Source organism: Danio rerio, chromosome 4, assembly GCF_052040795.2.
Source record: "Danio rerio strain M-AB ecotype USA chromosome 4, GRCz13ab, whole genome shotgun sequence".
In the NCBI taxonomy this organism is placed as follows: domain Eukaryota; kingdom Metazoa; phylum Chordata; class Actinopteri; order Cypriniformes; family Danionidae; genus Danio; species Danio rerio.
The window spans coordinates 25,654,512-25,680,830 of NC_141024.2; the positions used below are offsets into that span (position 1 = coordinate 25,654,512).

Consider the following 26,319-nt stretch of genomic DNA (forward strand, 5'->3'; position numbering starts at 1 on the left):
TTCTTGGCGTGGCATTCTTGTATGATGTCAACAGAGATTAAACTAGTTTATTATTTTCAAAGAGGGAAAAAAAAATTACGCAACAAAAAAGCAAGTCTTCTTTTTACACTAGTGATTATTAAATTTGTACAACCATTCAGTCTGCATTACATAAAGAAATAATTCTACATCTTTGTTTCTTTCGTATTTTTGGTACTCTGAATTATACATACAAATAACAAATACAGGAACTTTTTTTCACAATGCATATAACCTGGGCCCAAAGAAGTCTTTCTGGTGTATATGTGAGAGAGTGTGTGTGCGTGCGTGTGTGTGCATGTATGTGTGTGTGTGTGTGCATGTGCGTATGTGTATGTGTACGTGAACACAAACCAATTGCCCAAGACCTATAACACATCCAGAAGAGTAGCTGGAAGTCTGCAAGACAGACCTGACTACGAGTTTTAATGCATTACACACCATTTCCATTCTAGGTTTCCTCTCCCTACATCTCACCTCCTACTTTTCGGATAGAAATCGTGACAGAGTCATTCCACCTTGCAGGTTTAAGTCGTACCCTTCTTATCAATAGCTGCCCGCGGGCATTTCCCGTCCTCGCCTTTTCGCTCTTTTAAAAAGTCTTCATTAAATGTATTTCAGACATTTTTTTTTACAAATATATGCAGAGTTCATCTCCTGTTATCATTCACAGCTCGATTCCTCGTGTCTCACAGGTTGGGGGATGAAGTAGAGGAGATGCGATCAAGAGGAAGAAGGGGTTTTGGAGTTAGAGAAGGTTACTTTAAAGTATGGTAAATGTTTGTGCCTCGATGCCCACAGGAAAGATGGCATTTGTACACAAATGAAGGTTGACATCAGTGCGAGGCTTCAAGGTTGAAGGGGCAATGAAGAAAGTCATTGTCTGTTCTCTTTCCTTGTAATACGGGGGAAATAAGGGTTTTAAGCGGGACAGGTATCAAAGGGGGGGCCATGTAGCGCGTGAGGGAGCTGGAGGGTTGCGGCGGGTGACAGGCTTCAAGGTTAACGGTGCTTTGAGATGTCCACCGGTGGGAGATTGGAGGTAGCAGGGCCGTCGCTTTAGCCCATCGCCGTCACCATACTAGATGGGTGGTGTGAGGCGAAGGGCAGGCTAGAGGAGGGGTGCATTGGGGTGGGTGTGGTGAGCATGTGGCCCGAGTGCGAAAAGGGAGGGAACGAGGTCATGTGACGCGACAGGGCGGCCGGGCTGAAGGAACTGTTCTTTTCCATCAAGCTTTTGGAGAAATCCTCCATGCTGTCATGGGACTTTTTGCTCTTCTTGGACTTGCTGGACATTTTCCTGTTCCGGGTCTGGATGCCCTCCTTCTTCATGGTGAGCGGTCGGTTGATCTACGAGGAGAAAGAGTGAGAGAGGCGGAGGTGTTAATAATGGCCACGGGACCGTCCCGGTTACATAAGACCAGAGCATAATGGAAACATTTAACACGGTTTTTAATTTCGTAAGACATCCAGAGGAACACTTTATTGCTCTTGATATTTCAGGAGACGGTTGTGTTCCTTTCAAGTATTAACATAATCTCAGATGTTTCTCCTAAAATTCCATACGGGGAATAAAAATAGACACAAAGGAGACAGTTGTTGATGCATGGTCAAATTAATGTGGATAGAATAGCTCGGATAACTTGGTTTGTAATTAAATTTCGGAATTTTGAGACTCTTGCAAACTTTGGAGTAGAGTTTGATAGATATTTTGAACAACTTGTGAGAAGCAGAAGAGCTAAAAGGAGTCATTAATGTAACATTTTGTTGATCCAAACATGTATGACTTCCTTCCTTTCAAAAGAAGATTTTTTTAGAAAAAAAAAAGTCTGTGTTTTTTATGTCTGTACAAACAAAGTCAGTAGACAGGCAAAGCAGCACAAGATTTCATTTTGATGCTTAGAAGAAAGTTACACAAGTATGGGAATGAGAAGTTTTATTTTTAGTATTATTTTTAACTTTTGCCTTTTAAAAAAACTCTTATTCTATCAGTTCAATCTCTTTAATTGCCGTCTTGAAGAAACACTTGAGATATTAAACAGATCTAATTTCCGATTTCTCCTTGCAGCTTCATGTTGGAAGCTGACACCCCGGTTACTGGGATTAGGATTTGGTTAAACAAAGGCGGTCACTTTAATGCTTTATGTAATACAACTTCATTATAAGACATGTATGTTCTTAGTGTGTATGTACAAGTGTGCGTGTGTTGGGTCATATCAGGACTAGGCTGGATTTAGCCTCTGATGCCAAGCATGGACGATGCCAGTCTTGCCAAAGAAAGAAACCCCATACTAGGGCCAGCCGGGCTCAAGCACAGTGTCCGCTTGCCAAAGTCTGCCAATTTCAGCCAGTAATTGGACTTTTTTTCTCCTGGTCTTAAAACACTTAATGAAAGAGTGTTGGGAGCTTGTTTACGAAACTTTCAGAATTATACTTTTTTTAGTTATTCAACCATTTTGATTTCTAAAATATAGATACATGCAATGTGAGCATCTGTACTTTTTTGCTCACTTATTAAAACATCTCCACTGGACATCACAGTGAACATGCATGCAGTTGAAGTTAGAATTATCACCCCCCCTTTGATTTTTTTTATTTTTATTTCCCAAATGACTTTTAACAGAGCAAGGAAATTTTCACAGTATATCTGATAATATCTTTTCTTCTGGAGAAAGTCTTATTTATCTTGTTTTAGCTAGAATAAAAGCAGTTTTTAATTTTTTAAAACCAGTTTAATATAAAAAGTATTAGCCCCTTTAAGCTACATTTTTTATAGTCTTTTATTAAAACTGTTATGTTTAGAAATTTGTTTAAAAAAATATCTCTGTGAAACAGAAACTGGGGAAAAAATAAACAAGGAGGCTAATAATTCTGGCTTCAACTGTTTAAAGCTGTTGACTATAAGTAACTCTTTCAGTTGTGATTTTAGTGACCACATAAAGAAATTGAGAATGAAATGTCATACAGACATACAAATACAACCACAAATCAGTACTCATGACAAATCCCTGCCCATTCAATGAGAGATGGGAGTGATTATGATAATGCGAACATGCAAGTTAGTGAAGAACACTCAATTTGGCATGCAAAATCTGGAATTTGATTCAAAGCAGGCTGAGCGTAACAGAAAAATAAGATGTACCAAAACAAACTAATTTTCCAATTAGCCCAGACTGTTGGTTGTTTCAAACGATAATACGTGTTATTTGTTTTCCTGATAACCTAGGTCAAGTTTTTCTTTTTGAGATCTTACGAAACAGCCAAAACCAACATAGCAAAATGATTTAACATGGTGCGTTTGCGTGACTAGTAAAGGAGTGAAACAGGAGCGTGGGGCCTCAAAGTGTGATGATACAGGATACCGGAGCTGATTAGGTAGAATGAAAATGTTCCCCGGCATATGTTTAACATAGAAATACCACCAACTGAAGTGTAATTCAATAGTTCAACAGTACTAGCAGTTAAGGTCTGGCATAATAGGAATAAAAATAAATAATAATTTGAGGAAGAGCTAAACAAATATCTTCGTGAAATTGACTCTAACGTCAGTGGGACCACTAGGGCAATGCTGAAAAATATTTTTGGCTCTCATAATGGGTTAAGATGTTCCTAGGGTGCGAAAATCCCAATACTGTAATAGGGTCAATTGAATAGGTCTTGCGAAATGCATAGAACGGAAACATAATAGCATATGATTGAGTATTGAATCATTTTAGAGTAGTCAAGGCGCAAAAGACCAAACAGACTGAAAGAAAGAAATAAAGGAATGAAGAAAGAGAGAGAGTAAGAAATGGCATGACATGAAAGCATGCAAAGAGAAGATAGAAAATATCTTACTAGAGAAGTGTAAGACAGCTAGGGAGCTTACATTGTGTAATTTGTAATACAGGCCGCAGGCATTGCAGACAGGGTCGCCGTTGGCATTTCTCCGCCACAGTGTCGTCGTGGTCGTTTGACAGTTTGCGCATGAGGTCCCAGCTCGTCTGGCAGCAGACTGATGGACACACATAAACAAAAACACAGTTATTACACTTATAATATCAGAACTTAAAATGATGATTGCATTCCTATGGTGCTAATGGCCCCCCATCCCCTTCTGTTTCCTTAAGCTGCAAATGGTTCTAAGTGATGCACAAATATGTCAGAGGAAAAGAGATCTCCAAAACACTGGTGCTTTAAGCTCATGGGTAAAAATAGTGTCTTGCGCACATGCCCTTTCAAACCTAAATATTTACAAAGGACATGAAAGCACTGGTTTAAATAGTGCCCATTAAAACTGATGACATTTTCCCGGTAAATGATGGAGAAACAGCCGTACTACATGAAATGGATCCAACGTTTAAACATCAACCTTCAGTTAGATATTAGCCATCTTTATTCACATCTATATGCTGCACTAAAATAGCTTGCAAAAAAAATAAAGAAAAGAAAAGCAGTTAGAATTATTAATTATATGCAGTTACTAGCAATCAATTATTAAAAAGATTTAAAAAAAACAATGAGTATAAAACTAGATTGAAATACAATGGATTTACATAAATCAGTATGATTTTGAAATGGGCTATGCAGGAGGGAAAATGCAGGCATAGGCAAATGCTGCATTTAATGTCCTGAAATGGGATGAGTCATTAAAGTGTCGATTAATTCATGCGTGTGATCGAATCGTCAAAAATGCGAAGTGTGAGTGTTTTTTATTTGGAGAGATTTGTACTAGCAAACGAATTAAATTCAAATTCTGTGGTAAATTTGTTGTTCTATAAGGGTAATTCTATATCCCTCATACATTCTATTCTTTTCTTTTCCAGCATTTGAGCTGAGAAGATCAATCTGAAGTCGTGACTCCTGTATGCGCGTTCTCGCCCGTGTGTTTAGACTGCGGGAGCGAGCGCTGTTGTTCGAGGAGTTTTATCAGCAGCGCTCAGATATCCGCCAGTCTTTTCCTGGGAAGTCGGCTTTTCACATTAGAGAGGGAGAGAAGGCCAATGCCAAAATAGCAGAGCTCGGACTATTTCTCTGCGCCTCAAGAGCCTCGACTCTATCCAAAGCCTAAAGAGAAACGGTGTCGGTGCTGCCAGGCCATTGAAAGCAGAGAGTTGTTCCTCTCTCGTTTATTAAATCCCTGTGAAACAGTGTCCCTGATGAATGGCATATTGTCAGAACTGAACCTAATTTCTGCAGACATATTTGACCTGTTGGAGCTGATCGCCTCCCACGCGGACTCATTTGAGATAAGCGCTCGTTTCACAACACTTTGAAGTCGCTCCGTGACAAATTTCGTTACGCTAACACGTAGACACACAGTGTCAGCAATATTTGAGATACAATTAAATTGTCTGGGCATTTGTGTCGAGTGGGAACAAAATAAAATAAAATAAAAAATTCTGATACAAAAAAATGGCATTATTATTATTATTGCTAATAATAATAATAATAATAATAATAATAATAATAATAATAATAATAACTGCTTAATCTAAAAGAATTGACACCTGCGCTTGGCGAGTCAATTTCTTGCAGCTAACACTTCTTCCTGGGTAGAGAAAGAGAAAAAGACAGAAGTGTCATTAATACAGTGCCATAGAGCAACATACCAGCCTCCGTTTGGGCTTGATGAGGGGTCGGTTCTGTCCGTTCATCTTGTGGTAAAGTCCGCAGGCGTTACACAAATAGTGACCGGTGCCATCCCTCCGCCACAGAGGAGTCGAGGTGGCCCCGCAGTTTACACATTCTCTACCCTCTGCGAACACAGATACACACGCATGCACATCTCATTTTTAGAGCCACTAAAACACAACTTACATGCACACGCAAGCACAACTACACAACCCATGCCACTGGTGCGCATAAACATAGTGGCCATTTGCTCGTTTGCTATATTGAACAGAATTATTGCAGATTAAATATGATGCAAATAATATACACAAATAATACACAGATTAAGAATAATAATGAATTATTCATAGGAATGTGAAGAAAATGCAATATCAAAAATACAAACAGGCTGAAGAGTCGCACTAATAAAAAAAAGTATGAATTTGGAAATGCATTAATAACATTATTATTATTATTATTATTATTATTATTATTATTATTAGGACTATTATTAATGCATTACCAAATGAAAAACATTATCTAGCATGACATCACTAAGCTTAACTCCTCAATCGTCAAATGTGACATCACCTGATAAGATCAACAAATAACTTAGCGGTCCTAAGTAGGCAATGTTGTGAATATTGTACACAGAGATATACGAATCAATGCGCTGGATCTAAACAACGATGCCCTCATCAATTATTAGAATGGGGAATCGCAAATATAAATAAAAAAGCTGCTGGATATATGGCCCGATTTTCCACAGAAACAACCTCCCGGTTTATTAGCTAAAGCACGTGATTGGGAACAATTAAGATGTGCTCGAGGAAATAATGTTGAATGGATTCTGTAACAATGAGTGAAAGCGTCGGTCTAATTAACTCATCGTGTAACCTGCTCTTTTTACGTAATTAAAACAGCGTAGCGCTTGATTGGCATTCTTTCCGTTTGACTGACAGGTGAAGGGCGCGCGCTTCACATGTTCAGTGACCCACGCCTCCGGTCGCTCCGCTGAAACGAAAAACAACCTCGCCGTGCAGCCCCTCTGTTCCTGACAGCATTTCTGCCATCATGTGTGGAGGCAGAGACTCTTTGTGCTTGTAACTGCCCCAAACCCACAGACCTCACGAGCACGTCGCCCCAGATACATGCACGCAAATGTGTAACGGGGTGTTCTGTTGCTTTATATTTTATGTAATTTTATTTCATAATAAAACCTAAAAGGAACAGGTTGGATTACGTATGTCTGCTTATTATGCAATCTTTAGCCTCTTCTAAACTCATACAAATTAAAATGCAACTGTATTGAATAACAATATATACAATATTATCTTTTGTTGTTGTAACTTTAAGATGTATACACAATTATATACATCTAAAATGTATAAGTTATAGTAATAATAATAATAATAATAATAATAATAATAATTATTATTATTATTATTATTATTATTAACACGTTAAAACCAATTTTATCTCATTATCCTTAAATCATTTTCATAAATAGACCATGATTTAATGGTGCGTTCGCTAATTGCATAAAAAAAGGTTGACCTTTTGAAATAATTTTCAGTGTGTGTTTGGATAACACTGTCTGTGCATGTTGGTCGTGCATTGCGCCAGCTCATTCGTTATTCCGAGCGATCCGCGGCGCATCCGGACTCTATCAAAGTTTCTGCGCAAAGTAAACAATGCAACTGTCGCGTGCAGCAGTCTGAAAATAATTGGATTAGCTTAAACATATAAACGCGAGAGAGACGGGGCCGTGCACTGCGAGGCACAAGAGAAGCAAGAGATGAGAGAGAAAACACACACACACACACACACACACATCTACATCCGGAAAACCCAAGCGCTCCGCATTAAACGTGTAGACTCATCTGCATATACTGAGCGACGTTTAATAAATCAGGGAAGCTAATTCCGCTTTGTAACTAGACGACATTAGATGTAATATTCTATAAACAGAATATGGTAGGAAAATAGTGCAGGGCAAGAGTGTAAAGCGATCTTTAATTTCTGTTAAAGGAAAAGTCGATAGGCTACCACAAAAAAGGCTAAGATTACTGAATCATTAATTTATCAGGATTATAAAATAGCTTACATTAATATCAATTACAGAAAATAATCACGGCTGGTTGTTAGTGTTTTATATTATTATTGCCTGAAATTATAACATCTTATTTTGGAATTATATCATAAATAAGATTTCTTCATATTTAAGAAGCTAAGCAATTGAAGCTCCTTGAACACAAGATGTGGACTGTGCCCAAATTTGATAGCCAAGTGTTGGCACGAAGCAAAAAAAAAAAGTCTAAATCAATAGTCTAGGAATTGGCTAACCTGGGAGGCTGTTTTTGAGGAAAAAAGAATAGCTAGCACAATAACAGAGGGAGCTCTTGGAGGGAAAAATAGAGCTAATGCTGAATGATTTGGCTATGATTATGTTAGTAAAAATCAAAGGGTAATAAAGCGCACGCCTACCTGAAGAGGACCTTGTTTTTGGTCTCGTTTTGGAACCATAACTAGAAGAGGACCCACCTATCAGGCTACTTGGTGGGAAGAGCCCCGGCCCATAATCGGGTACATAGGAAGGGTAAGTGGCGATGGGGTGGTGCGCGGAGGACGCGCCCGCTCCGATTGAGGCCATGCTCCGACTATGAGCCGAATCCAGCTTCATGCTTTCTGCCAGAGACACCTGGTACTTAATGCACTCTTTGTCTTCCTGTCGAACAGATGAGCCCGAACCTGACGTAGAAATTGCAGGGTCAGGGGACACATCTTTGGGTGGAGTTGGGGGGAAGGTGAAGAGATGTGGGCTGGAGTGGCCAGCGGACAGCGAGGAGGAAGAAGCTGGAGGATAGACGGACAGAGGCCCAGGGGAACTGTGATGGAGGGAAGTCTTGGGGAAAGGCCCAAGGTTCCAGGGGGAGGTACTGTGGTGAGGGCCGATAGATTTGCCTCCATCGAGCCAAGGAAGAGAGCCGTGCAGCAACGATGGGCGACACATCTGACTACCTGCGAAAACAAAAGACAAGTCTGTTGTGGGATTCGTCATACCAATTGGTCTAAATAAATTAAAATCAGTTACAAATAAAGATATAATGAATTGTAAATACAAAAAAATGCAGTCAGGTCAGTATGAGTGTTTACAATTTTGATTTATTTGTTTTGTACGCATATCTGGTATTTAACTGAAACCCTTTTTAGCAAGAACATGTTATTGCATAAAAGAACTAGTGCAACTTGACTAAATGAGTAAACTGTGAAACTGCACGTCAAAGGCCTACATTACTGTGAGAGGCTTTCGATGGCGCTGGGAAGGGTCCCAAAATTAACAGCCCTCGTCAGTTTCTCACTTTCAAACTACTTTCGATACCTTGCCCACCAGTATCTATTGATGCTGAAGGGATTTTGAAAGTTTTGATGTGTTTAAAGATGGGGTAATTCAGAAAAAACGAGGTCACGCTTTGCCCCATTCCGCTCAGGAAGTCATGTCAATAAATTAAAGCAATTGTTCTTCCGCACTAAAATTCAAGTACCTAGTAGAGGAAAAAGCACTTCGTTGTTTAAAGTGACGAGTTAAATTAAAATTTATATTAAAAAGCCTTAAATCAAATCCCAGCTTGCTTGTGCTAGTAATGATATTTTGACCGCAATATATTAATACATTAAACAAATCAACAAATAACGTGTTTATACACTTTTTTATTTAATTAATTTAACGTGTCCCTCTTTTTATTTAGACTTCTTTTTAGATTAAATGATCACATTGTGTTGTTTATTATTATGTCATTACTGTGTAACCTAAAAATAAAAATAACCAGGGTACTAGAAAGATGTGAAACCAGTGACACACCACTTCAGGTAAGCCACACGTAAAGTACAGTTTTCAAAAGATATGTTCAATACAATGATTGCAACAGTTCTTGTCGTTACATATTATTAATTCAGTTAGTTCATAAAATAGAGATAATGTAAAAAAACGAAGGCTAATTTAGAACTGGTTTACTTACTGTGAGGTGGCGGTGGGTATCTCTGCACGGCCCGAACCGGGTTCCCGTAGTACGGATGGTTGCTCTGTCCGTCGATATTAAACAATACATCCACATCTTCCGCAAGTTGATACTGCGACGGGTCCATGTAGGAGTGTCCCAGTCCTGGGTGATGTGTCTCAGGATGCTGGCCGACCGTGTGATGGGTCACCCAACGGTGCTGCTCCGGACTTACTTCCATCGTTTATTTTTTTAACAAACGTTCATACACTCACCGATACACACAACACGAAAGTTCAAAAAAAGTCCAAACTCCTTCTTTGTTTAATCCACTGGTTCGATTTTTTTTTACTTCCGATCACCTGAAATTAAACAAGACAATTTGTTTTTACAAAGTCCGTCCGTTTGTTTGTGTTCTTTCTGTCATTGGCAAATTGTCAAAAGCTCGAATACAAAATTGGATCCGCTTGTTCAATTAAAGCGCATTAACTTCAGAAAGTCAATGCATTTATAAAAAAGTTGGTCATAAGTCCGCGCACGCATCCAAAACGCGCGTCAAGTTCCGCAAGTTTTCTCTCTCGGTTGCGTTGCGTCGACTCAACAAGTGAGTGTGAAGGTTCAGGCCGAGCCGGGTCGATCTGGATAAGTTTTCTGCCTTCTGACTAAACACAAGTTTGATCAAATCTGTGTTTATGCGCAGTAGTAGTAACCCTCTTCCCTCTTACTCTGTTTCCATCCCTCCCTCTCTATCTCTCTCTCTCACTCTCTCTCTAGTGCTCACTCCCTGTGTCTCTGAATGCACTGCTCTCTCTGTGTTTTTTTACAGTGAAGGCATTCTTTCAGGATGGCGCCAGTCAGCTCAATGCTCGCAGACAGCTGTGGCGCGACGCAACTTAAGGAGGGTCTGTGGTGTCATCAGCAGGGGCGGGGCCCAACAGCCTGGACTAATTGAATAAAGTGGGCCAGGGAAAGATGACCAGGAGCTGCGCCCAATTTTGAATCCCATTCATATTAAGAATATATTTTGTAGCACGAGTTATTTATTTGAAAAAATGCAAAACCCATGCAGCCAAGACAAAATAATTTTGGAACAGATGGCCAAAATTGTGATTAAAAAAAGTAAAACTTTAAATTAGTAAAATTTACAGGTTTTAAAATAGGAAAATAAGCTTTGCGTACATCCTAAAAATAACTAAACTGTTTTAATGTATTGTGTAATGTAAAACATTAAGTCAAATATTTATTTACGTGTCTTATTAGAATTATTATTATATATATATATATATATATATATATATATATATATATATATATATATATATATATATATATATATATATATATATATATATATCAAATTGTCGTGAAACTCCCCATCGTTGTGTGGCCTGTTTGTGTGTGTGTGTGTGTGTGTGTGTGTTATCAGCTCGTGTGGTGTGTGTTCTCTTTTAAACTGTGACAGTGCGTCCTCTCGCGGTGACAAGCTCGTTTTTCTAATGAATCTCTGTGCGTGTTCAAAAAAGGCTCTTCAACCCTGGATGCGACATATAGCCTATAGTTGTACATACAGTATCACCATGCTTTTCATTTCCATAATATGCTTTGAAATTCGCCGTTTTTTGTTAATTTAAGGACTCTATGGGAACAACTGCATCGTTATTCGTTTAAGGGACTATTACAAGTAACGTGACGCAAATGCATTAGCGTTGCAGCATGCGTGGTTAAAACTTTAACCTTAAAATGTAATAGGAACATATTTTCTGACAGTGTGCGCCACATTAAGGGACTGTGTCAGGTATTATTCGCTATTATTCTACTTGTAATAAGGGGGCTTGGCCCTTGGGGTGATTTCTCTGTAATGCTCCGGTTTGGCCAGCCCGTCCCCACAGATTGACAAAATGTAATTGGGCTGCTCGTTTGATGCTCTGAAATGCGCAAAGATGATGGCCAGCCCTGCCGACGCCGCTGGACGTGACGTCAGTAAACAGGCAGGAAATATACTCTACATTGGAGATTAAATATATGCCCTGTAAGCTTGGTTCCTCTCCATAGGTGTCCAGAAAAGCACCCGCTACACACACATAACGTGGAATCTAAGGAAAAATAAATGACAATTTATAAATGCAAATTAATAATAATAATAATAATAATAATAATAATAATAATAATAATAATTTCTATTCATTTGTGGTGACTTATTTTATTTTTATTTTATTGTTTAACAGGAATTGGTTTGAAAATGCTGATTCAGTAGTAGTGCATTTTCCTCCCCCCGTACAGAGAGGAAAGCCTCTTCTTTCGATCGTAAAGACCGAAGTTGGATGGAAAGTGTTGCACTGGCTCACTGTCATTGTCGAGCTGTCAGCGGACGCGTGTAATGATCCGCGCGAGCTATTATCCCGCGCGCTAGCGTACATTAGAGGTACTCGAAGGCAGCGAGTGAAATCCCGATTATGTGTTTTGTTTCTTGACTGAACGTCTTAAAGCTTTGTGCGCGGGACAAGGATGGAAGCCGCCCCGAAAACTATACAGACACGATATGTCAGAGTTTTGCAAGCATTCGAGCCGTTTTCCACTCGAGAAAATGCTGTTATTTATCATCCTCCAAGCTGTCAAAACAAAATAAAGTAGAATCCCACTCACATGGCTTTGTGCACCTTATAGAAATTAATTTAAAAACACACACACACACACACACACACATACACACACACACACACACACACACACACACACACACACACATGTATATATATATATATATATATATATATATATATATATATATATATATATATATATATATATATATATATATATTTGAGGGGCGGGCCATAAAATCAGACTTCAGCTCGGGCCATGAAGCGCGCAGGCTGATTCATAGACGGTACTGTAAATCGGTGGTAGACAGCGCTACTGGGTCAGGTTGAAGATTGGGTAGATAATTTGTGAATGATTATGTCAGGCTAGGCAGATTAAAATCAGGAGGCATCACACTTTTCACTGTGGGTGAGAACTTAAGACCCGGCCGTTTTATTTTAGTCTATCCTATAACAAGGGTTAGAAGATGTGCGCTGATAACAAGCTTTGTTTTTATCGAGCACCATTTATCGACACATAAAACCTCTGTAATAATTTTGGTGGAGTGTTTTTGAACGGGTGTGTAGGTGATAAAATACGAAATTTGTCTTGACGGTAAAATACATCAATAATAAACACTATGGTGCACTAAAATATAAATGTGTGTGTGTGTGTGTATACACACACACACACACACACACACACATATATATATATATATATATATATATATATATATATATATATATATATATATATATATATATATATATATATATATATATATATATAATTATTAAACTACTGTTGTCTTTTTGACAATCAGTTTAATTACAGCTCATAAAATACTCAACCAAAACAACTGTTTTCATTTTCCTCCGCTTTCATTTTTGGTTGATCGTCAAGGCGACTGCGATTGTTATCTTGATTTCAGCTTGACTGATTTTGTCATTTATTCATGTGGACCCTCCATATATGAGCACGCTATACACACGTAGGCTGTAGGGGGATGAATCAAATTTTAACGCAAGCCTCCATGACGTCTGTGGCGACCAGTTGAAGATATGAGGAGATTTGATGAAAGGGTCGGCCTAGTGTGCCCAGGTAAAGCTGTCCAAACACAGCGGGGTGAACCAGAGGACACACACTTCACCCCAGCTACCGAAAGATGAAGACAGGGGAGGGGGTTCAAGTCCATAGCGAAACATGAGCGCTACACTTGAAATATTCACGCATTTGGGGCTTGTTCGTCACATTTATTTTTAAGCAACAAATCGTTTTACTTCTCGGTTACCAGTTGTGGAAAATCACAAAGGAGCTGTAAAGCGCATGATCGCATAGCAAATCATGCTCAAGAAATTTAGGGAAAATATTATTAGTTGTGATGCTATTAATCTATCAAAACAACAAAATCAATATTAATAATAATAAACTGTTAATTATGATTTCATTTATAATAACTGCTGCCATATATTCCAGGAATAGCCTATAACATAGCTTACTATAGCCTAATTATAGTAAATTAAATAAATAAATCATAACATGATAAGTAATAAATAATAATAACAACGAGTGACAAATTTTAACTAGGAAAGTAGAGTTGGGCGGATTGTGATTCGAGTACCTTGTCTTTTCAAGAACGAACTTTCTTTTTGAATTCGTATACTCATGGCGGCGCCTATGTAGGTTATTCTGCAAATTCTTAGAACCCAGAATTCTGATAGTTGCGTCATAATGAGAGTTTGACATATTTCTAAGAACAACTGGCAAAAAAGGTGAGAGGGGAAAAACGCGAGAGCCTCGAGTGCAGGTTTTGTTTTTGATAACTCATCTAAACGCTGGTTTTCATTTGGTGCTGATGAAAGCAAACAGGTCAGGCGGTAAATTTCTAAAATTATTTTTGTTTCCATTGGTTATTCGTTCCCCTATTAATCCATGTACTATATATTAGTATCCAAACTATTAATCCGTCTGTTCGTGCATCATCATCCTGTGTTCGGCTGCTCTAGCTAGGCCAAATGTATTTATTTGATCTCCACTGCTTTTTGGGATGTCGCATGTAACAACTTCATAACTCAAACGGGGTAAACAAAGAGGCGCATAGCAGGAATATTCGCGTTTAGACAAAAGTGCATCTCTTCCTTTCGGTCGAGTGCTGATTTGAGGACATGGTTTCAGATCATTTCACTGTGCAGCTGAATTGAGTGGCCGGTCTCGTGCTATCAGGCAGAAACAGCTGTTTTACGCGCATTCAGCTCCAATCAATGGACGCCGCTGCTCTCTACATGCAAATACAAACCAAACGAGCTTGCGCCCATAAAGACGGCCTATGATGTGCCTTAATGTCGCGTCCTCTTCTCTGTGTTTCCAATGCTCTTCAAACCAGCAACACAAATACATAATCTCTCTCTCTCTCTCTTTCTCTCTATCACACTTTATACACACACACACACACACACACACACACACACACACACACACACACACACACACGCACACGCACACGCACACACACACACACACACACACACACACACTGGAAGCGCAGTTTCAGCAAATCCACTTCTCTTTATGACCCATTGCGGGGCTAATCAGATCAATTTCACGGGTTAAGGGAAGCATACTCGCTCACACTCAGGTGGTAATAGATCATTAAAATCCTTCATCTAGAGGACGGTAGGCGGGAAAATGACTCTTGAAATACAGAGACGTCCATAAAATCCCACCCCGATTGTCGGAAACTGGACGTGGGTGCTGGTGAAACGCATAGCCTATATATGAGTCGAGTGAAATGAGTTGACATACGTATCTGGAATTGTTAAATGACTGTACCACCTTCAGACAGATCAAAACATGGATGTGTGTCGATGTGAGAAAAAATATTTATATTTATAAAACAGTGAATGTTTATCAAATGACCATGTGCATTTGCACCATACCTATAGGAATCATGTAATGGAGGGACAAAGCATCCGAAGAGAAAGCAAGCATAACGCTTCAAAACATGCAAGATAAATCAATGTATTCGACAGTTTTGGGAGCTAGGCTAATTGCTAGATATGAGTTTAGGATATAACAGATTAAAAATAAAAATCCGATTATTTACTGACCTGCAGAATTGTGGTTGACGCGTGGTCAGGCGTTTTTTTCTGATGGGCTTCAGATGTGAAGTGACACACAGATGGAAGTGCCGATGGCATTTACAGCAGGAGAGAAAAAAAACTAGGCTCCTTTTTTTCTTCTAGCCTACACACACTCGTCTGTGTGCGCGCGCGCGCGCGCACGCACGCACGCACACGCACGCACACACACACACACACACACACACACACACACACACACACACACACACACACACACACACACACACACACACACACACACGCACTTACCGTACTTACTGTACACCAAGCGCCAGCTCTTCCGGGTCGATGAGGCTGTGGAGTAAAAACACACACTTAACTGAATGGGAGCAATCACACGCGTCGGTAACGAACCTTTTTAACGGAGAGAAAGAGGTGGACTTGGACGCACGGGCCCGCGGAGAGGAAACAGGTACCGCCCGCTTGCGTTCGGTGGCACGCCGCTTTTCTCCGTGAGTCGTAATAACGCAGCCCGTTAGATGCCAGACTGATCCTCTAAAATGCATGAGATGACCGATAACTTCCACGGTTTGACCAATTGAATTGTTTTATTATACTTATTTCTGACAATATATTTTAAATAATAAAATGTAATATCCGATGTCATTATCAAAGCTTAGCCTATTTGCGATTCGTTTCTTTCTTTCTTTCTTTCTTTAAATTTGTAAACACATGGAACAAAATATTGCACTTTTAAAGTGTATTTTTGTCTATGTAGTCTGCCTAGATAATATTTAGCACACTAGAAAATGGATAATTTCCACTTAAAGATAGAAAGAAATTAATTGCTAGCAGTTGTTGTTGTGTGCAGAATTATTATTTACTTTGTCGATATTTGCAGACAATTTCTGCATATTTTGATATTGCACACACACACACACACACACACACACACACACACGCACACACACACATTTATACATAAAATTGAAATAAATAATACATTTTGTACTGCTATTTCACAATGGATATTAAATAAAAATATGCAAAATCATTGCAGATGTTTTGTTGCAGGTTTGCAGTGGGAATCGCATTCATTGAAGGTAAGTCTTTGATTCTGAAGCCAGAGACGTTGCGAGGCCTTTGAGAACGTCAGAAATCAGTACACATGCAATGTAATCGCGGTTCAGCGACACTTCCTATTCGAAATACAACCATAGTGTTTTTCTTTTTGTGATGTGCTGATTGCAGATGACAAGCAGCTGTTTCGGCTAACACGCCCATTTATTGACGGAACGGCTTTCTGTTCTCTTCATGGGGGGGGGGGGGGGGGGGGGGGGGGTCTGGAGGGTGGGATGGGGAGAGAGGTTGGATGATGTGCAACAAAGAGAGACAGAGGGAGTTAGAGAAAAGGAGATAGAACGGTGAAACGGCATTGGAAAGAAAGAAAGAAATAAAGAAAGAAAGAAAGAAAGAAAGAAAGATAGAAAGAAAGAAAGAAAGAAAGAAAGAAAGAAAGAAAGAAAGAAAGAAAGAAAGAAAGAAGATTTGAGAGAATTTCACTGCATCTCCCACAGGGCCAGTAAACTGATCACACCAATATCTGTCTTTGAAGAAGAAATTCAATTAAGGTCGTAAATTAAAGATAATTGGCTGAAACGGCAATATAAACTTACGACAACATTGAGCCAAAACGAGGCTTTAAAAAATAAATTATTCAGTTTTTCCAAGACCTCAAATGTTTTGTATTTGATGTAATAATGGAATTAGGCAGAGGCACATCCAGAAGATGATTTAATAATCTGTCTTAAATAAAATGCTTAATAAACAGCACCCTAATATCTATGTAAAAATGTTTTAATAAGCGTCCATGATGAATGCGCATACTAGATGTAATAAAACAAAAAAGTCAAATGAAGAAATATTGCACAGATAATTAGAACACATCATAAATACGATAAATACAGATTAACGTCAACGGTGGTTTACAACATTTTTGAATTAATTAGTTAATTCTCTTTCTTTCGAAAGCAAATTAATTTTCGAATCAATTTTCTCTCCTTTCTTATTATCTTTTATCTCTGACTGCACAGCATAAATAAGATTGATCTGGAAAGGAAAATACTCAATTGTCTACATCATTCCGGAAATATCACAAACATTAGCTTGTGTGAAATATGTGGTGTTAAAAAACAGATAATAACTTGAAAAAACGTCAACGAAGGTCTGGTTATGAGTTTAGTTTTTGGGGACGTGAACAGTATAATATCTGTTTTAATGTATGATGCAAAGGGAAATTTTGTGGCAAAAGATTTTTGAGGGAAATACACACACGCCGGTCACACAAACCTCTCGCGCCGTGAAAATCAGTGATTAATGTCGTAGAGTTGACGTGAACCTCAGCGTGACAGTACAGCTGACAACAGCCAAGTGTAAACCTTGAGTTTGATACTAACACACAGCGCTGTTTATTCCACTAATTTATTTATTTATGCTTTTGGTATTTATAACTCTCTCAGTCTTATCGGCAGATAGAGCAGGGGATTATGATATCACGTTTATAAAGCGATTAATTTCAGCAGCAGAAAGCGGGGTGGTCTGTTTAAACACTTTGAGCCAATGTGTCGCTCAGTTGAGTTGTTTGGACAGCCTCTCAATTCAGCGTTCATCTGCACCTAGCCGCATTCGTTTATCGCTTTGTTTATCAGTTGCCATTGATCTTATTCGCGTTAGTCATATAGAGGATTTATCATGACACTTATGTTATAATTAAAGTCAATGACATATGGCTAATCGAGCATTTTGTTTTAGTTGTAAAGGATAAATCTGAGTAGCATATGATATATCTTAATATATAAAATATTACCATTCACACTTCTGTTTAAAAAAATCACAAGCTTTTGTCTTCTTTTTTAGAATGTAATGAAAAAATCACTGCATGAAGCAATGTTATCCCCCCCCCCTCTCTCTCTGTTTTACCATTCTCCAACCGTGTGCTCTCCCTATAACCATAAGCCTGTTTTTTGTTCCAGCTGCCTCTTCCTCCCGATTTGATTTGAAAATATTAGGCCAAGGTGGGGAGAATTATAAACGACTGGCGCTTATCTGCTCTGTGCCCAGATCCTGCAGGATCAGAGAGTCTGATTAAGAAAGAAGGCAGAGCCATAATGATGAGGAATAATGAATCCTTATCTCGCGCCTCCAGATTATCTGCCTTTCAGCGCGCCATGTTTTGTTACATGGGATAATTTATTGCATCTAATACATCACAATGAATCTGATGGGGAAAAGTGATGGCCAATGTTGTGAAAGAGGATGTTTTTTTATTTTTTATTTTTCTTATCCAGGGGCAATGAAATGCCTTTGCGATTTTTAATTGGTAAAATATAAGGGGTATCAGATAAAAAAAGAAAAATAATAAATAAAAATGCAGAGGTAAGCTTGCCTTCTAGTGTTTATATGGCGCGCTATAATTAGTGTGTCAATTTCGACCAGAAATTAACGACAACGACCTGCCATCAACTGCAAGGCTGGTGGAGGCAGCGAGATCCTAATTTCGCATGATTTATTTTTCACCAAGAGGAGATAATTAATCATAAACACCAAAAACAGTGCAGTAACGCGGAGATAACGCAATATTTGCATCTAAAAAGATTCGATGGGGCTAATTCTCCTCTACATCATCCCCACCTCCCCCGCCTATGCACAGAAAGAAAGAAAAAAACTCCAATATCTTTCATTTTCTATGATTAATCTTAGTGAAATATCATTAATCACCGAGCGGGGATTGGTGGTGTGAGAAGTGGGCATGAGTTCAGTTCACCTCTCTGAGCTCCATGCGTGCTTGTGGGTTTGGCAGCAAACCGTCTTGTAGATATTGCAGGTTACCTGAGCTTTAACGAAAAGCTGTGATAACGGATATCATTATGATACCAAAAGCTTGATATCAAAATAAGATAAAAGATACAACACTAGATACATCTTGTGGTTGTGGCTTTTCCTATCTACATCTTATCAGGCGTTTGATGATATAGGGAAGCTAATCAAACTGCAAAACGCAATAATAATACGCAAAACTGAAAAAAAAAATATTATTATAAATACTATTATTTAAATAAGAATATACATATAACCAGTTGTCGCTATAGCTATATTTTATTCTGTTTTTTTTTTAATTATTATTCTATTTTGTTTCCATTTGTTGAGATTTAAATGTTTATTTTATTTATGTTTTTTCCTCACTATATTGCAGCACATTTGTATATAGGTATGTATATATTATTTATTTAGCTCTGCGGTTTTGTAGCTTGATCCGTCATTTTCCACTGCGCTGCAGAGATTTTATCGCTTTATTTATTTCCCCTATATCCAGCATCTCAGGGCACGTCAGAGAACGACAGAGGAAAAAAGAGGGGGCAGAACCAAAAAGAGAGCGAGAGGATATTAGACAGAGACGAGGAAAGACATCGAAAGAAAGATGGGTTTGTAGAAATGGGGAAATGGAGATTTCTCATGCTCCTTTTTATATATACTGTAGCTACAGGCCTACGTAAATATGCAAATTATTTCTTTTTTAGAGGGTATACCAAAGGCTTTTTTATGTAATCGAAATATTTGGATTTCTCAAAGGGTCTGACTTTTAAGAGACTTTTGGTGACGAACCAGCATTTATCAAAGCACATCATACAGCCAACGATCATAATAAGCAATCTGAGAGAGAACTCTTTTATTTGTAGAACTGTTTGTTGGTAGAGATGCGGAGATTGGCAGGAGAGAAGAGAGGGTAACAGAGATGGAGCGAGTGAGATGAGTAGATTAACTAATGAAATGGATGACAGGGGAATTGGACACAAATGCGCGCGTTACATCATTGCCTGCTCTCCAGGGGCGCGCGCACAATGGCATCGCTTTATCTGCACTAAACCTGCTCTAACGAGACGTTTATTAAAAGTGTCCTGACTTACTCCCAAGTGAAATGGATTTCTGATATGGCTTCTATGCACATGCCATCAAACATGGCCTACAATCGTACCAGTTTCACCAAGAATTTCGTGTTTTAGGGAGGTTAATGTGAGCAGTTTAGAGGCCGCTCAGAGAAGGCTTTTGTCGAAAGGTGTCCGGTAACTTGCCCTTAACGATTCAATAAATACCAATATTTTTCTTTTTTCCTCCGTCTCTCTCCTTTTAATGTCGCCTTTACTCGCTTGATGAATTCATTTAAGTATTGTGTGTGGGGGGAGAAGGGGTCTTTAAGCCTCTTACTCAATGGCTATTTGTTGTTATCTCGAGTGTGAGAGAAAGCGGAGAATAGAGAGCCTGAGAGAAGAGGAGGCAGACTTGATTTTCATTGCAATCTTTGGAACAAATAGCGAACATTTACCGTTTACACGCCGCCTGGCGACGCGCTGGCGCTGCAGGCTCGAGCGAGCCGGTCTAAGATGACCAGAGAGCCTTTGGAGAGCGCGAGCCCCCGGCTATCGTGTTCTCCAGATCCCCCCGCGCGCGCGCGGATCCGGTTTCAGGCCGGGCTTGTCCGCGTTCTGCTTTGCTGCCGCGCGCCTTTAAATGAGTGTCAAAGAGCCAAATATCAAATAGCATCGGGTCAAGCCAATTTGAAGAACGCCCCCTCCCTCATCTCCACTCTAAACGGTCCAGCTTAGCTCCAGCCAGTGAAATTAGGTTATACAAACAACGGCTCTTTTCTTATATTCGCGACACAATAACGTAATAAATAGAATTAAGTTCCTGTTGATGTGATATCTTCGAACCTTTAGTCGAAATAATTAGACCGCAACGAGGCTGCAATTGAGGTATACTGACAGACTGTAAGGCAAATCCTTATTTAAATAATTAATTAATTAATTAATTATTTTATTTATTGTATTATTCTCCTCTCGTTTTTTTATCTACAGAACTATAGGTGGTTTGCAGCGATGAAAATACATTCATTTCTTAGAGCGAAAATTAATTCATAACTCAAAAAAATATTTTGCTATTTTAAAATATATTTTTGTAATTAATTGGTTTTATTAAAGGTTCTTCGTGGAACAACTGATATCAGTAAAGAATCGTAATTTATTTTAGAAATGCACAGCAGGCCTAGGAACCAGGCCTAGAACTTTAACCCTCGCATCCTCGACTTCGCAGAGTCAAATTAAAAATGGAATCCACCTTGCACTTGGACCAGTCCAGCATCTCATTTAATTTCTGCATTGAATTTAATCTTCTCATTGAATTAATTTTTATTCACAAAAAATCTGACAACCCGACATAACGCCAGCTATAAACCAACAATGTGCGTCTCTTCGAGCTTCCAACATGTCTCAGATTCATCAGCAACTTTGATCTCCATTTACTTTCCTTGTATTCTAATTTATGCAACGCAATTAATCTGGGTAATTGAAAAAATACCCATTGCCTGTGAGCACTGCGCCAAGCTAAATCCTCTCCGATAACGGATTTTAAAAGCACAACCTCCCCATCTTTATAGGCGCACTAAAGCACCAATTCATTATCGGCCTTAAATAAATATAAAATAGACAGTGGCACCTTTGGCAGTAAATATATGCTGCGTTTCAAAATACAATTTTGTAGTGGGGAAAAAAGGAGCGCGGTTTGTGAGTTGGCTTTTTTGATTGACACCCTGTCCCCAGGATCATGTTTAATCCCTGCTTCACTCCAGCCTTTTCATAACTCATTTCTCCGCGAGAGATGGGGACCCTGATGGTTGCCTGGGAGACGGCGATAGCGCTAAGCCATTTCCATGTCTGCAGCCCATTTGCAACAAAGGTCGTCACAAAGTCATTCCCCGACACTGCGCGCGTTTATGATGACACTTTCCCGTTCTTTTCTCCTCGCCGAGCGCGTGCGCGCGCGCTCCCCAACATCAGCATCTGATGACGCAACTGCCCTTTCTGATCAAAAGGAGATGCATGGCCTCGTGTAGGTGTCTTTATGCTATACCCCCTCCCTCTCTATCACTCCCTCCCTCTCTAATGCGCAAGGAGAAAAATGCTTTTACTTTCAATCTAAATACTACAGAGAGCGCGAGGTGCGCTACCGTTTTATTTTGACATTTTATATCGACAATCTATTCCACCCTTTCAGGAAGAAGAATGCATATTGCATGACTGGGAAGCATGCCGGGAAAACTGAATAGGCTCAAAAGCTGCGCTTCGGTGTCATGCGACAAACCTCTATGGTGCACCAGCAAGGGAGCAGGGGTTACCAATGGTTTGCCCAAATGATAATTGCGTTTATTTATTTATTTATTTATTTGTTTGTTGTTTGTATGTAGCCTATGTCTGTATGTGTTTGTTATATGAAGGATAGCTGTCACACAAGTAAAGTTGGTTATATCTCGACTATTTTGTTCAATATTAAAAAATAAGTTAATTAATTAAACTGCTGAGCGTTTATACTCGAAACTGTTTTTGATGCTGGGTAAGCAGATAAACACGATAAAAAATTTCTGGCTATACATTAAGAAAGATTTTATCGATAGGTTGATTTGTATATCAGGCCAAATGTATTTTTTTAGGCAGAGGCCTGCTACAAAATATGTCTGTCAAAATAATTACCTTATCATGCTACCTTTTGTATTGATGTTTCATTTCAGTTATTCATTGCATTGTTTTTGTTTGTTCCCCTCATAGTTTAAATAATGCTGAAAATGCAATAAATGGCAGGTTCACGTTGTGACAACGTGCCAACACAAAATGTCAACGCTTCTGAACGGTTTATTTCCTTGGCTTGAATTGTGAAAATGTTTTAACCTTTTAATAAAAAGGATTTTAAAATGTGTCAAGAAACTGACAGAATAAACCGCGAGAAATAGTCATTGGAAGGACAGGTCTGGCAAAGTCTCCATTCACACTTTAAACATCCACCTGTTCACATTTTTTCTTGGAATATTCAGAAAAATAATTGCAAGTTAAACAGTTTATGGCGACAAATGATGAATCCTGCACTAAGAATCACCCACCCAGATTGGTTTTGTTTATTCTTTCTCTTCTTTACTCATCAGAAGTAGAAAGTTTATAATAAATGGCGTAAGGGCAGAACGCGATGCGAGTTGTGGAAGGCAGATAGAGCGTTCATTAGTGCCTTTGGTGAAATAATTACCTATCTCCGCGCTGCACCTTCACGCTGGAAGTTCGCGTGACGCCCACGAGGCTGATTATGTTAAATTCGCGCGCGCGCGCGCCAGTGTTCGGGCTATTGATCAGGCTATTCAAACATCACGCGCGCACCCTCTTTAATTGCACAAGAAGCTGCAGGCTGAGAAGAAACTTGAAATAAATAAATAATCTAATTAAAATGTATTCGAAATTCTTCCGCGTTGGTGTCATATCACGTCCTTAATTGCTTTTGAAGCTTGTCGTTTCAAAACAATTGATAAAGAAATGCGCTACCTTTGCGTAAAAGAAAGATAAGCTCCGAGTGTAGCTTACAGTGCCTCCGATAAATCACAATTTCACTCCCACAAAAAGTATGAGGCAAACACACACAAAAGAAAAACTTATCTGTGGCACTTTCTAAATTCAAAAAGGGAAAATGGGGTTACCTTAAAAGCTCCCAATCTTTTATTTAGCGAAAAAGAAACTTCAAGGCCTACAAAGATCAGCTCACGATTGTCATTTACTGTGTTTCAAATTAATACATTATATCAATGCCTTTATTTTAGAAATTGGTTTAAACTAAAATAAGTGTCCTTGACTCTAAGACAAATATGTTAAAAATAATGCCCAACTGCCACTTAATGCTGTGATGATGACGATACCACATACTTTTTCATTGTAACACACGCTTTGTTTCTTCAAACAGCCAGATAAAATCTTTTTGACATTGTGCCTTGATAGCATAGATGGCATACTGCATGCTTTAATGAAAGCAAATGAGATTACACTCGTAGTATCGGGTCAATTGATGTGGCATATACCTTTAAAAGACCCAAAGCATCTTGTTTTAATCAATTAAATAATACAATTTTGCTTAAACATTCATTTTACAAATATAAAATATGTTTTTTCATGCTTTTTTCTTAAAAAATCCAATGATATCAAGGCATTTTTGTATAAATTATGATTGAGAAAATGACACCCAGTAGCCAAATCATAACATTTAAAATCTTAATCATTTTCGATCTAACCAAATAACTTTAAACAGTGTCAGTGTATATAATGGGCATTTTTATGTGAAGCATAAACGCTAAGCATTACATATTGGCAAAATAAAGTAAGTTTCAGACTAATATGTATATATATATATATATATATATATATATATATATATATATATATATATATATATATATATATATATATATATATATATATATATATATATATATATATATATATATATATATATATATATATATATATTTTTTTTTTTTTATGTATATGTAAAGGTTACCAACAGGGGGCGACGTGACATATCATTACAATCAATATCGGCATTTTCATTTATGTTAGCTTTGAGTGTACATTAGTAGAAGCCATTTTTGCATATAGTTTATTTGTTGTTCTTGTGTTTGCATATGTTATTTTAAAGTCTCAAAACATTTCCGTCCTGTTCCAGGGTGATTTTGAACAGTGCCAATTTACGTAGACACATTTCACTTGCAAATGAACATTTTGCAGGTTTTTAAGACTAACGCTAATTTGTCAAATGTTTGTCATGGAATCTATAGTATATAATTTAACATCATAAATCTGTTAAGTTTGCTTGTTGAGTTATTTTATAGATTTGAATGTTCATGCATTTAGATGCTATATGATTATGAGTTTTTTAGAACACAATAAACTGAAAACCAAAAGTTATATAAAAATAATTTTGTGAAACCCTAATCAAATAAACAAAATACAGACTATACATATATTGATTTATACTTTAAAACAAGATAAAACTAAACATGGTTATTCTGAATGTCATAAAGCATTTCTTAATGTTATTTGCTTAATGTTAACTGCTGTTTGCTCTTATTTGAAAATGATCACTGATCAGTTTATATGTGTGTGTTAATCAATCTGCCATGAAATGTGTTGTTTTATCTCTTTTCACCTTTAGAGGAAACTTCCCTGACCTCTCCATGTGACCTCTGACCTCTGTGGAAGTTGTGAGTGACATTTATCTTCTAATCTGAAAAAAAAACTGACATCACTTAGAAGAGCATTTGCACATGCATGTATACAATATTAATGTAAATAAAGTGCTTGATGAATGGCTCAATGAGTTGTTTTTTACACTATCATAAGCTAACTGATTCAAACCTATAAAAATATATGTGAAAAAAAAACTTTGTGATTTATATGAAAATAAAATGCTTTAGAGTTCATGGATTTTAAATCAACCGGAGGCAAACTGACTTTACATTCACTATAATTAATCACACTGGCACCAGCTGCTTAAAATTAATTGGTAATTAGATTAATTAAAAGCGATAGATGTTGGTACATTCAACCTATAGATTACTGTTTTGTTATAAATTTAATATTTATTACAGGTGTAATAGTTGGCCAATTTATACACTCTTAAATGGGGACAAACCTAAACAATGGGCAAAAAATATATAGTTGTCCATATTTAACAAATGACAATCAATGCAAATGAACCAAAATCAACACACAGCAAACTAAGCATGTTTCTCTTCCTATACTAATGATTTAACTATGGGATTTAGAAAACTGGTTATATAAATGGAAGTCAATAAGTCCAAAAAAGTTTGCAACACATTTGCTATCATCAAACTAATGGGCGTTTTGGCAAAAATGCAATCTAGATAATTATTTTCCTTACTGAGCTATATTTTCTATATAAGTTGTTAATGCTTCCAGATTTGAAGAAGTACACCAACAATTACTGAAGTAGGCATGGGACGATAAATGTTTTCAAGCTATACCGCGGTTTGGAAATGTCAAGGTTTTAAAACTGCACAAATTTTGTGTTATACTGTTCCTTTTGTTTTTTAAGACAACAGCATCTCCAGCAGAAAAGTTTTCCAAAGATGCCATCTTAAATTGCAAAGAAAGATAAAGATAGCAGAA

The 26,319-nt window shown here is 38.0% G+C and overlaps 1 protein-coding gene across 41 annotated transcripts in view; it reads right to left on the reverse strand.

Moving 5' to 3' along the window:
• The window catches only part of gata3 (GATA binding protein 3), a 28,946-nt gene continuing 2,627 nt past the window's right edge, over positions 1 to 26,319 (reverse strand). For 4 of the 41 annotated variants that reach the window (XM_087246032.2, XM_087246031.2, XM_087246033.2 and 1 more), the window contains 7 exons: positions 25,337 to 25,414; positions 15,581 to 15,625; positions 9,630 to 9,970; positions 8,098 to 8,631; positions 5,610 to 5,755; positions 3,887 to 4,012; positions 23 to 1,368 (listed from right to left, as the gene is read on the reverse strand). In XM_087246032.2, the coding sequence (XP_087102158.1) occupies positions 1,078 to 1,368; positions 3,887 to 4,012; positions 5,610 to 5,755; positions 8,098 to 8,631; positions 9,630 to 9,849 (1,317 nt within the window). In that variant the 5' untranslated portion in view covers positions 9,850 to 9,970; positions 15,581 to 15,625; positions 25,337 to 25,414 and the 3' untranslated portion in view covers positions 23 to 1,077. Of the gene's footprint in view, positions 1,369 to 3,855; positions 4,013 to 5,507; positions 5,756 to 8,097; positions 8,632 to 9,629; positions 10,477 to 15,298; positions 15,364 to 15,580; positions 15,626 to 25,336; positions 25,415 to 26,319 lie in introns of those variants that run through there. The other 37 variants (XM_087246041.2, XM_087246043.2, XM_087246042.2 and 34 more) reach the window with 30 other exon arrangements.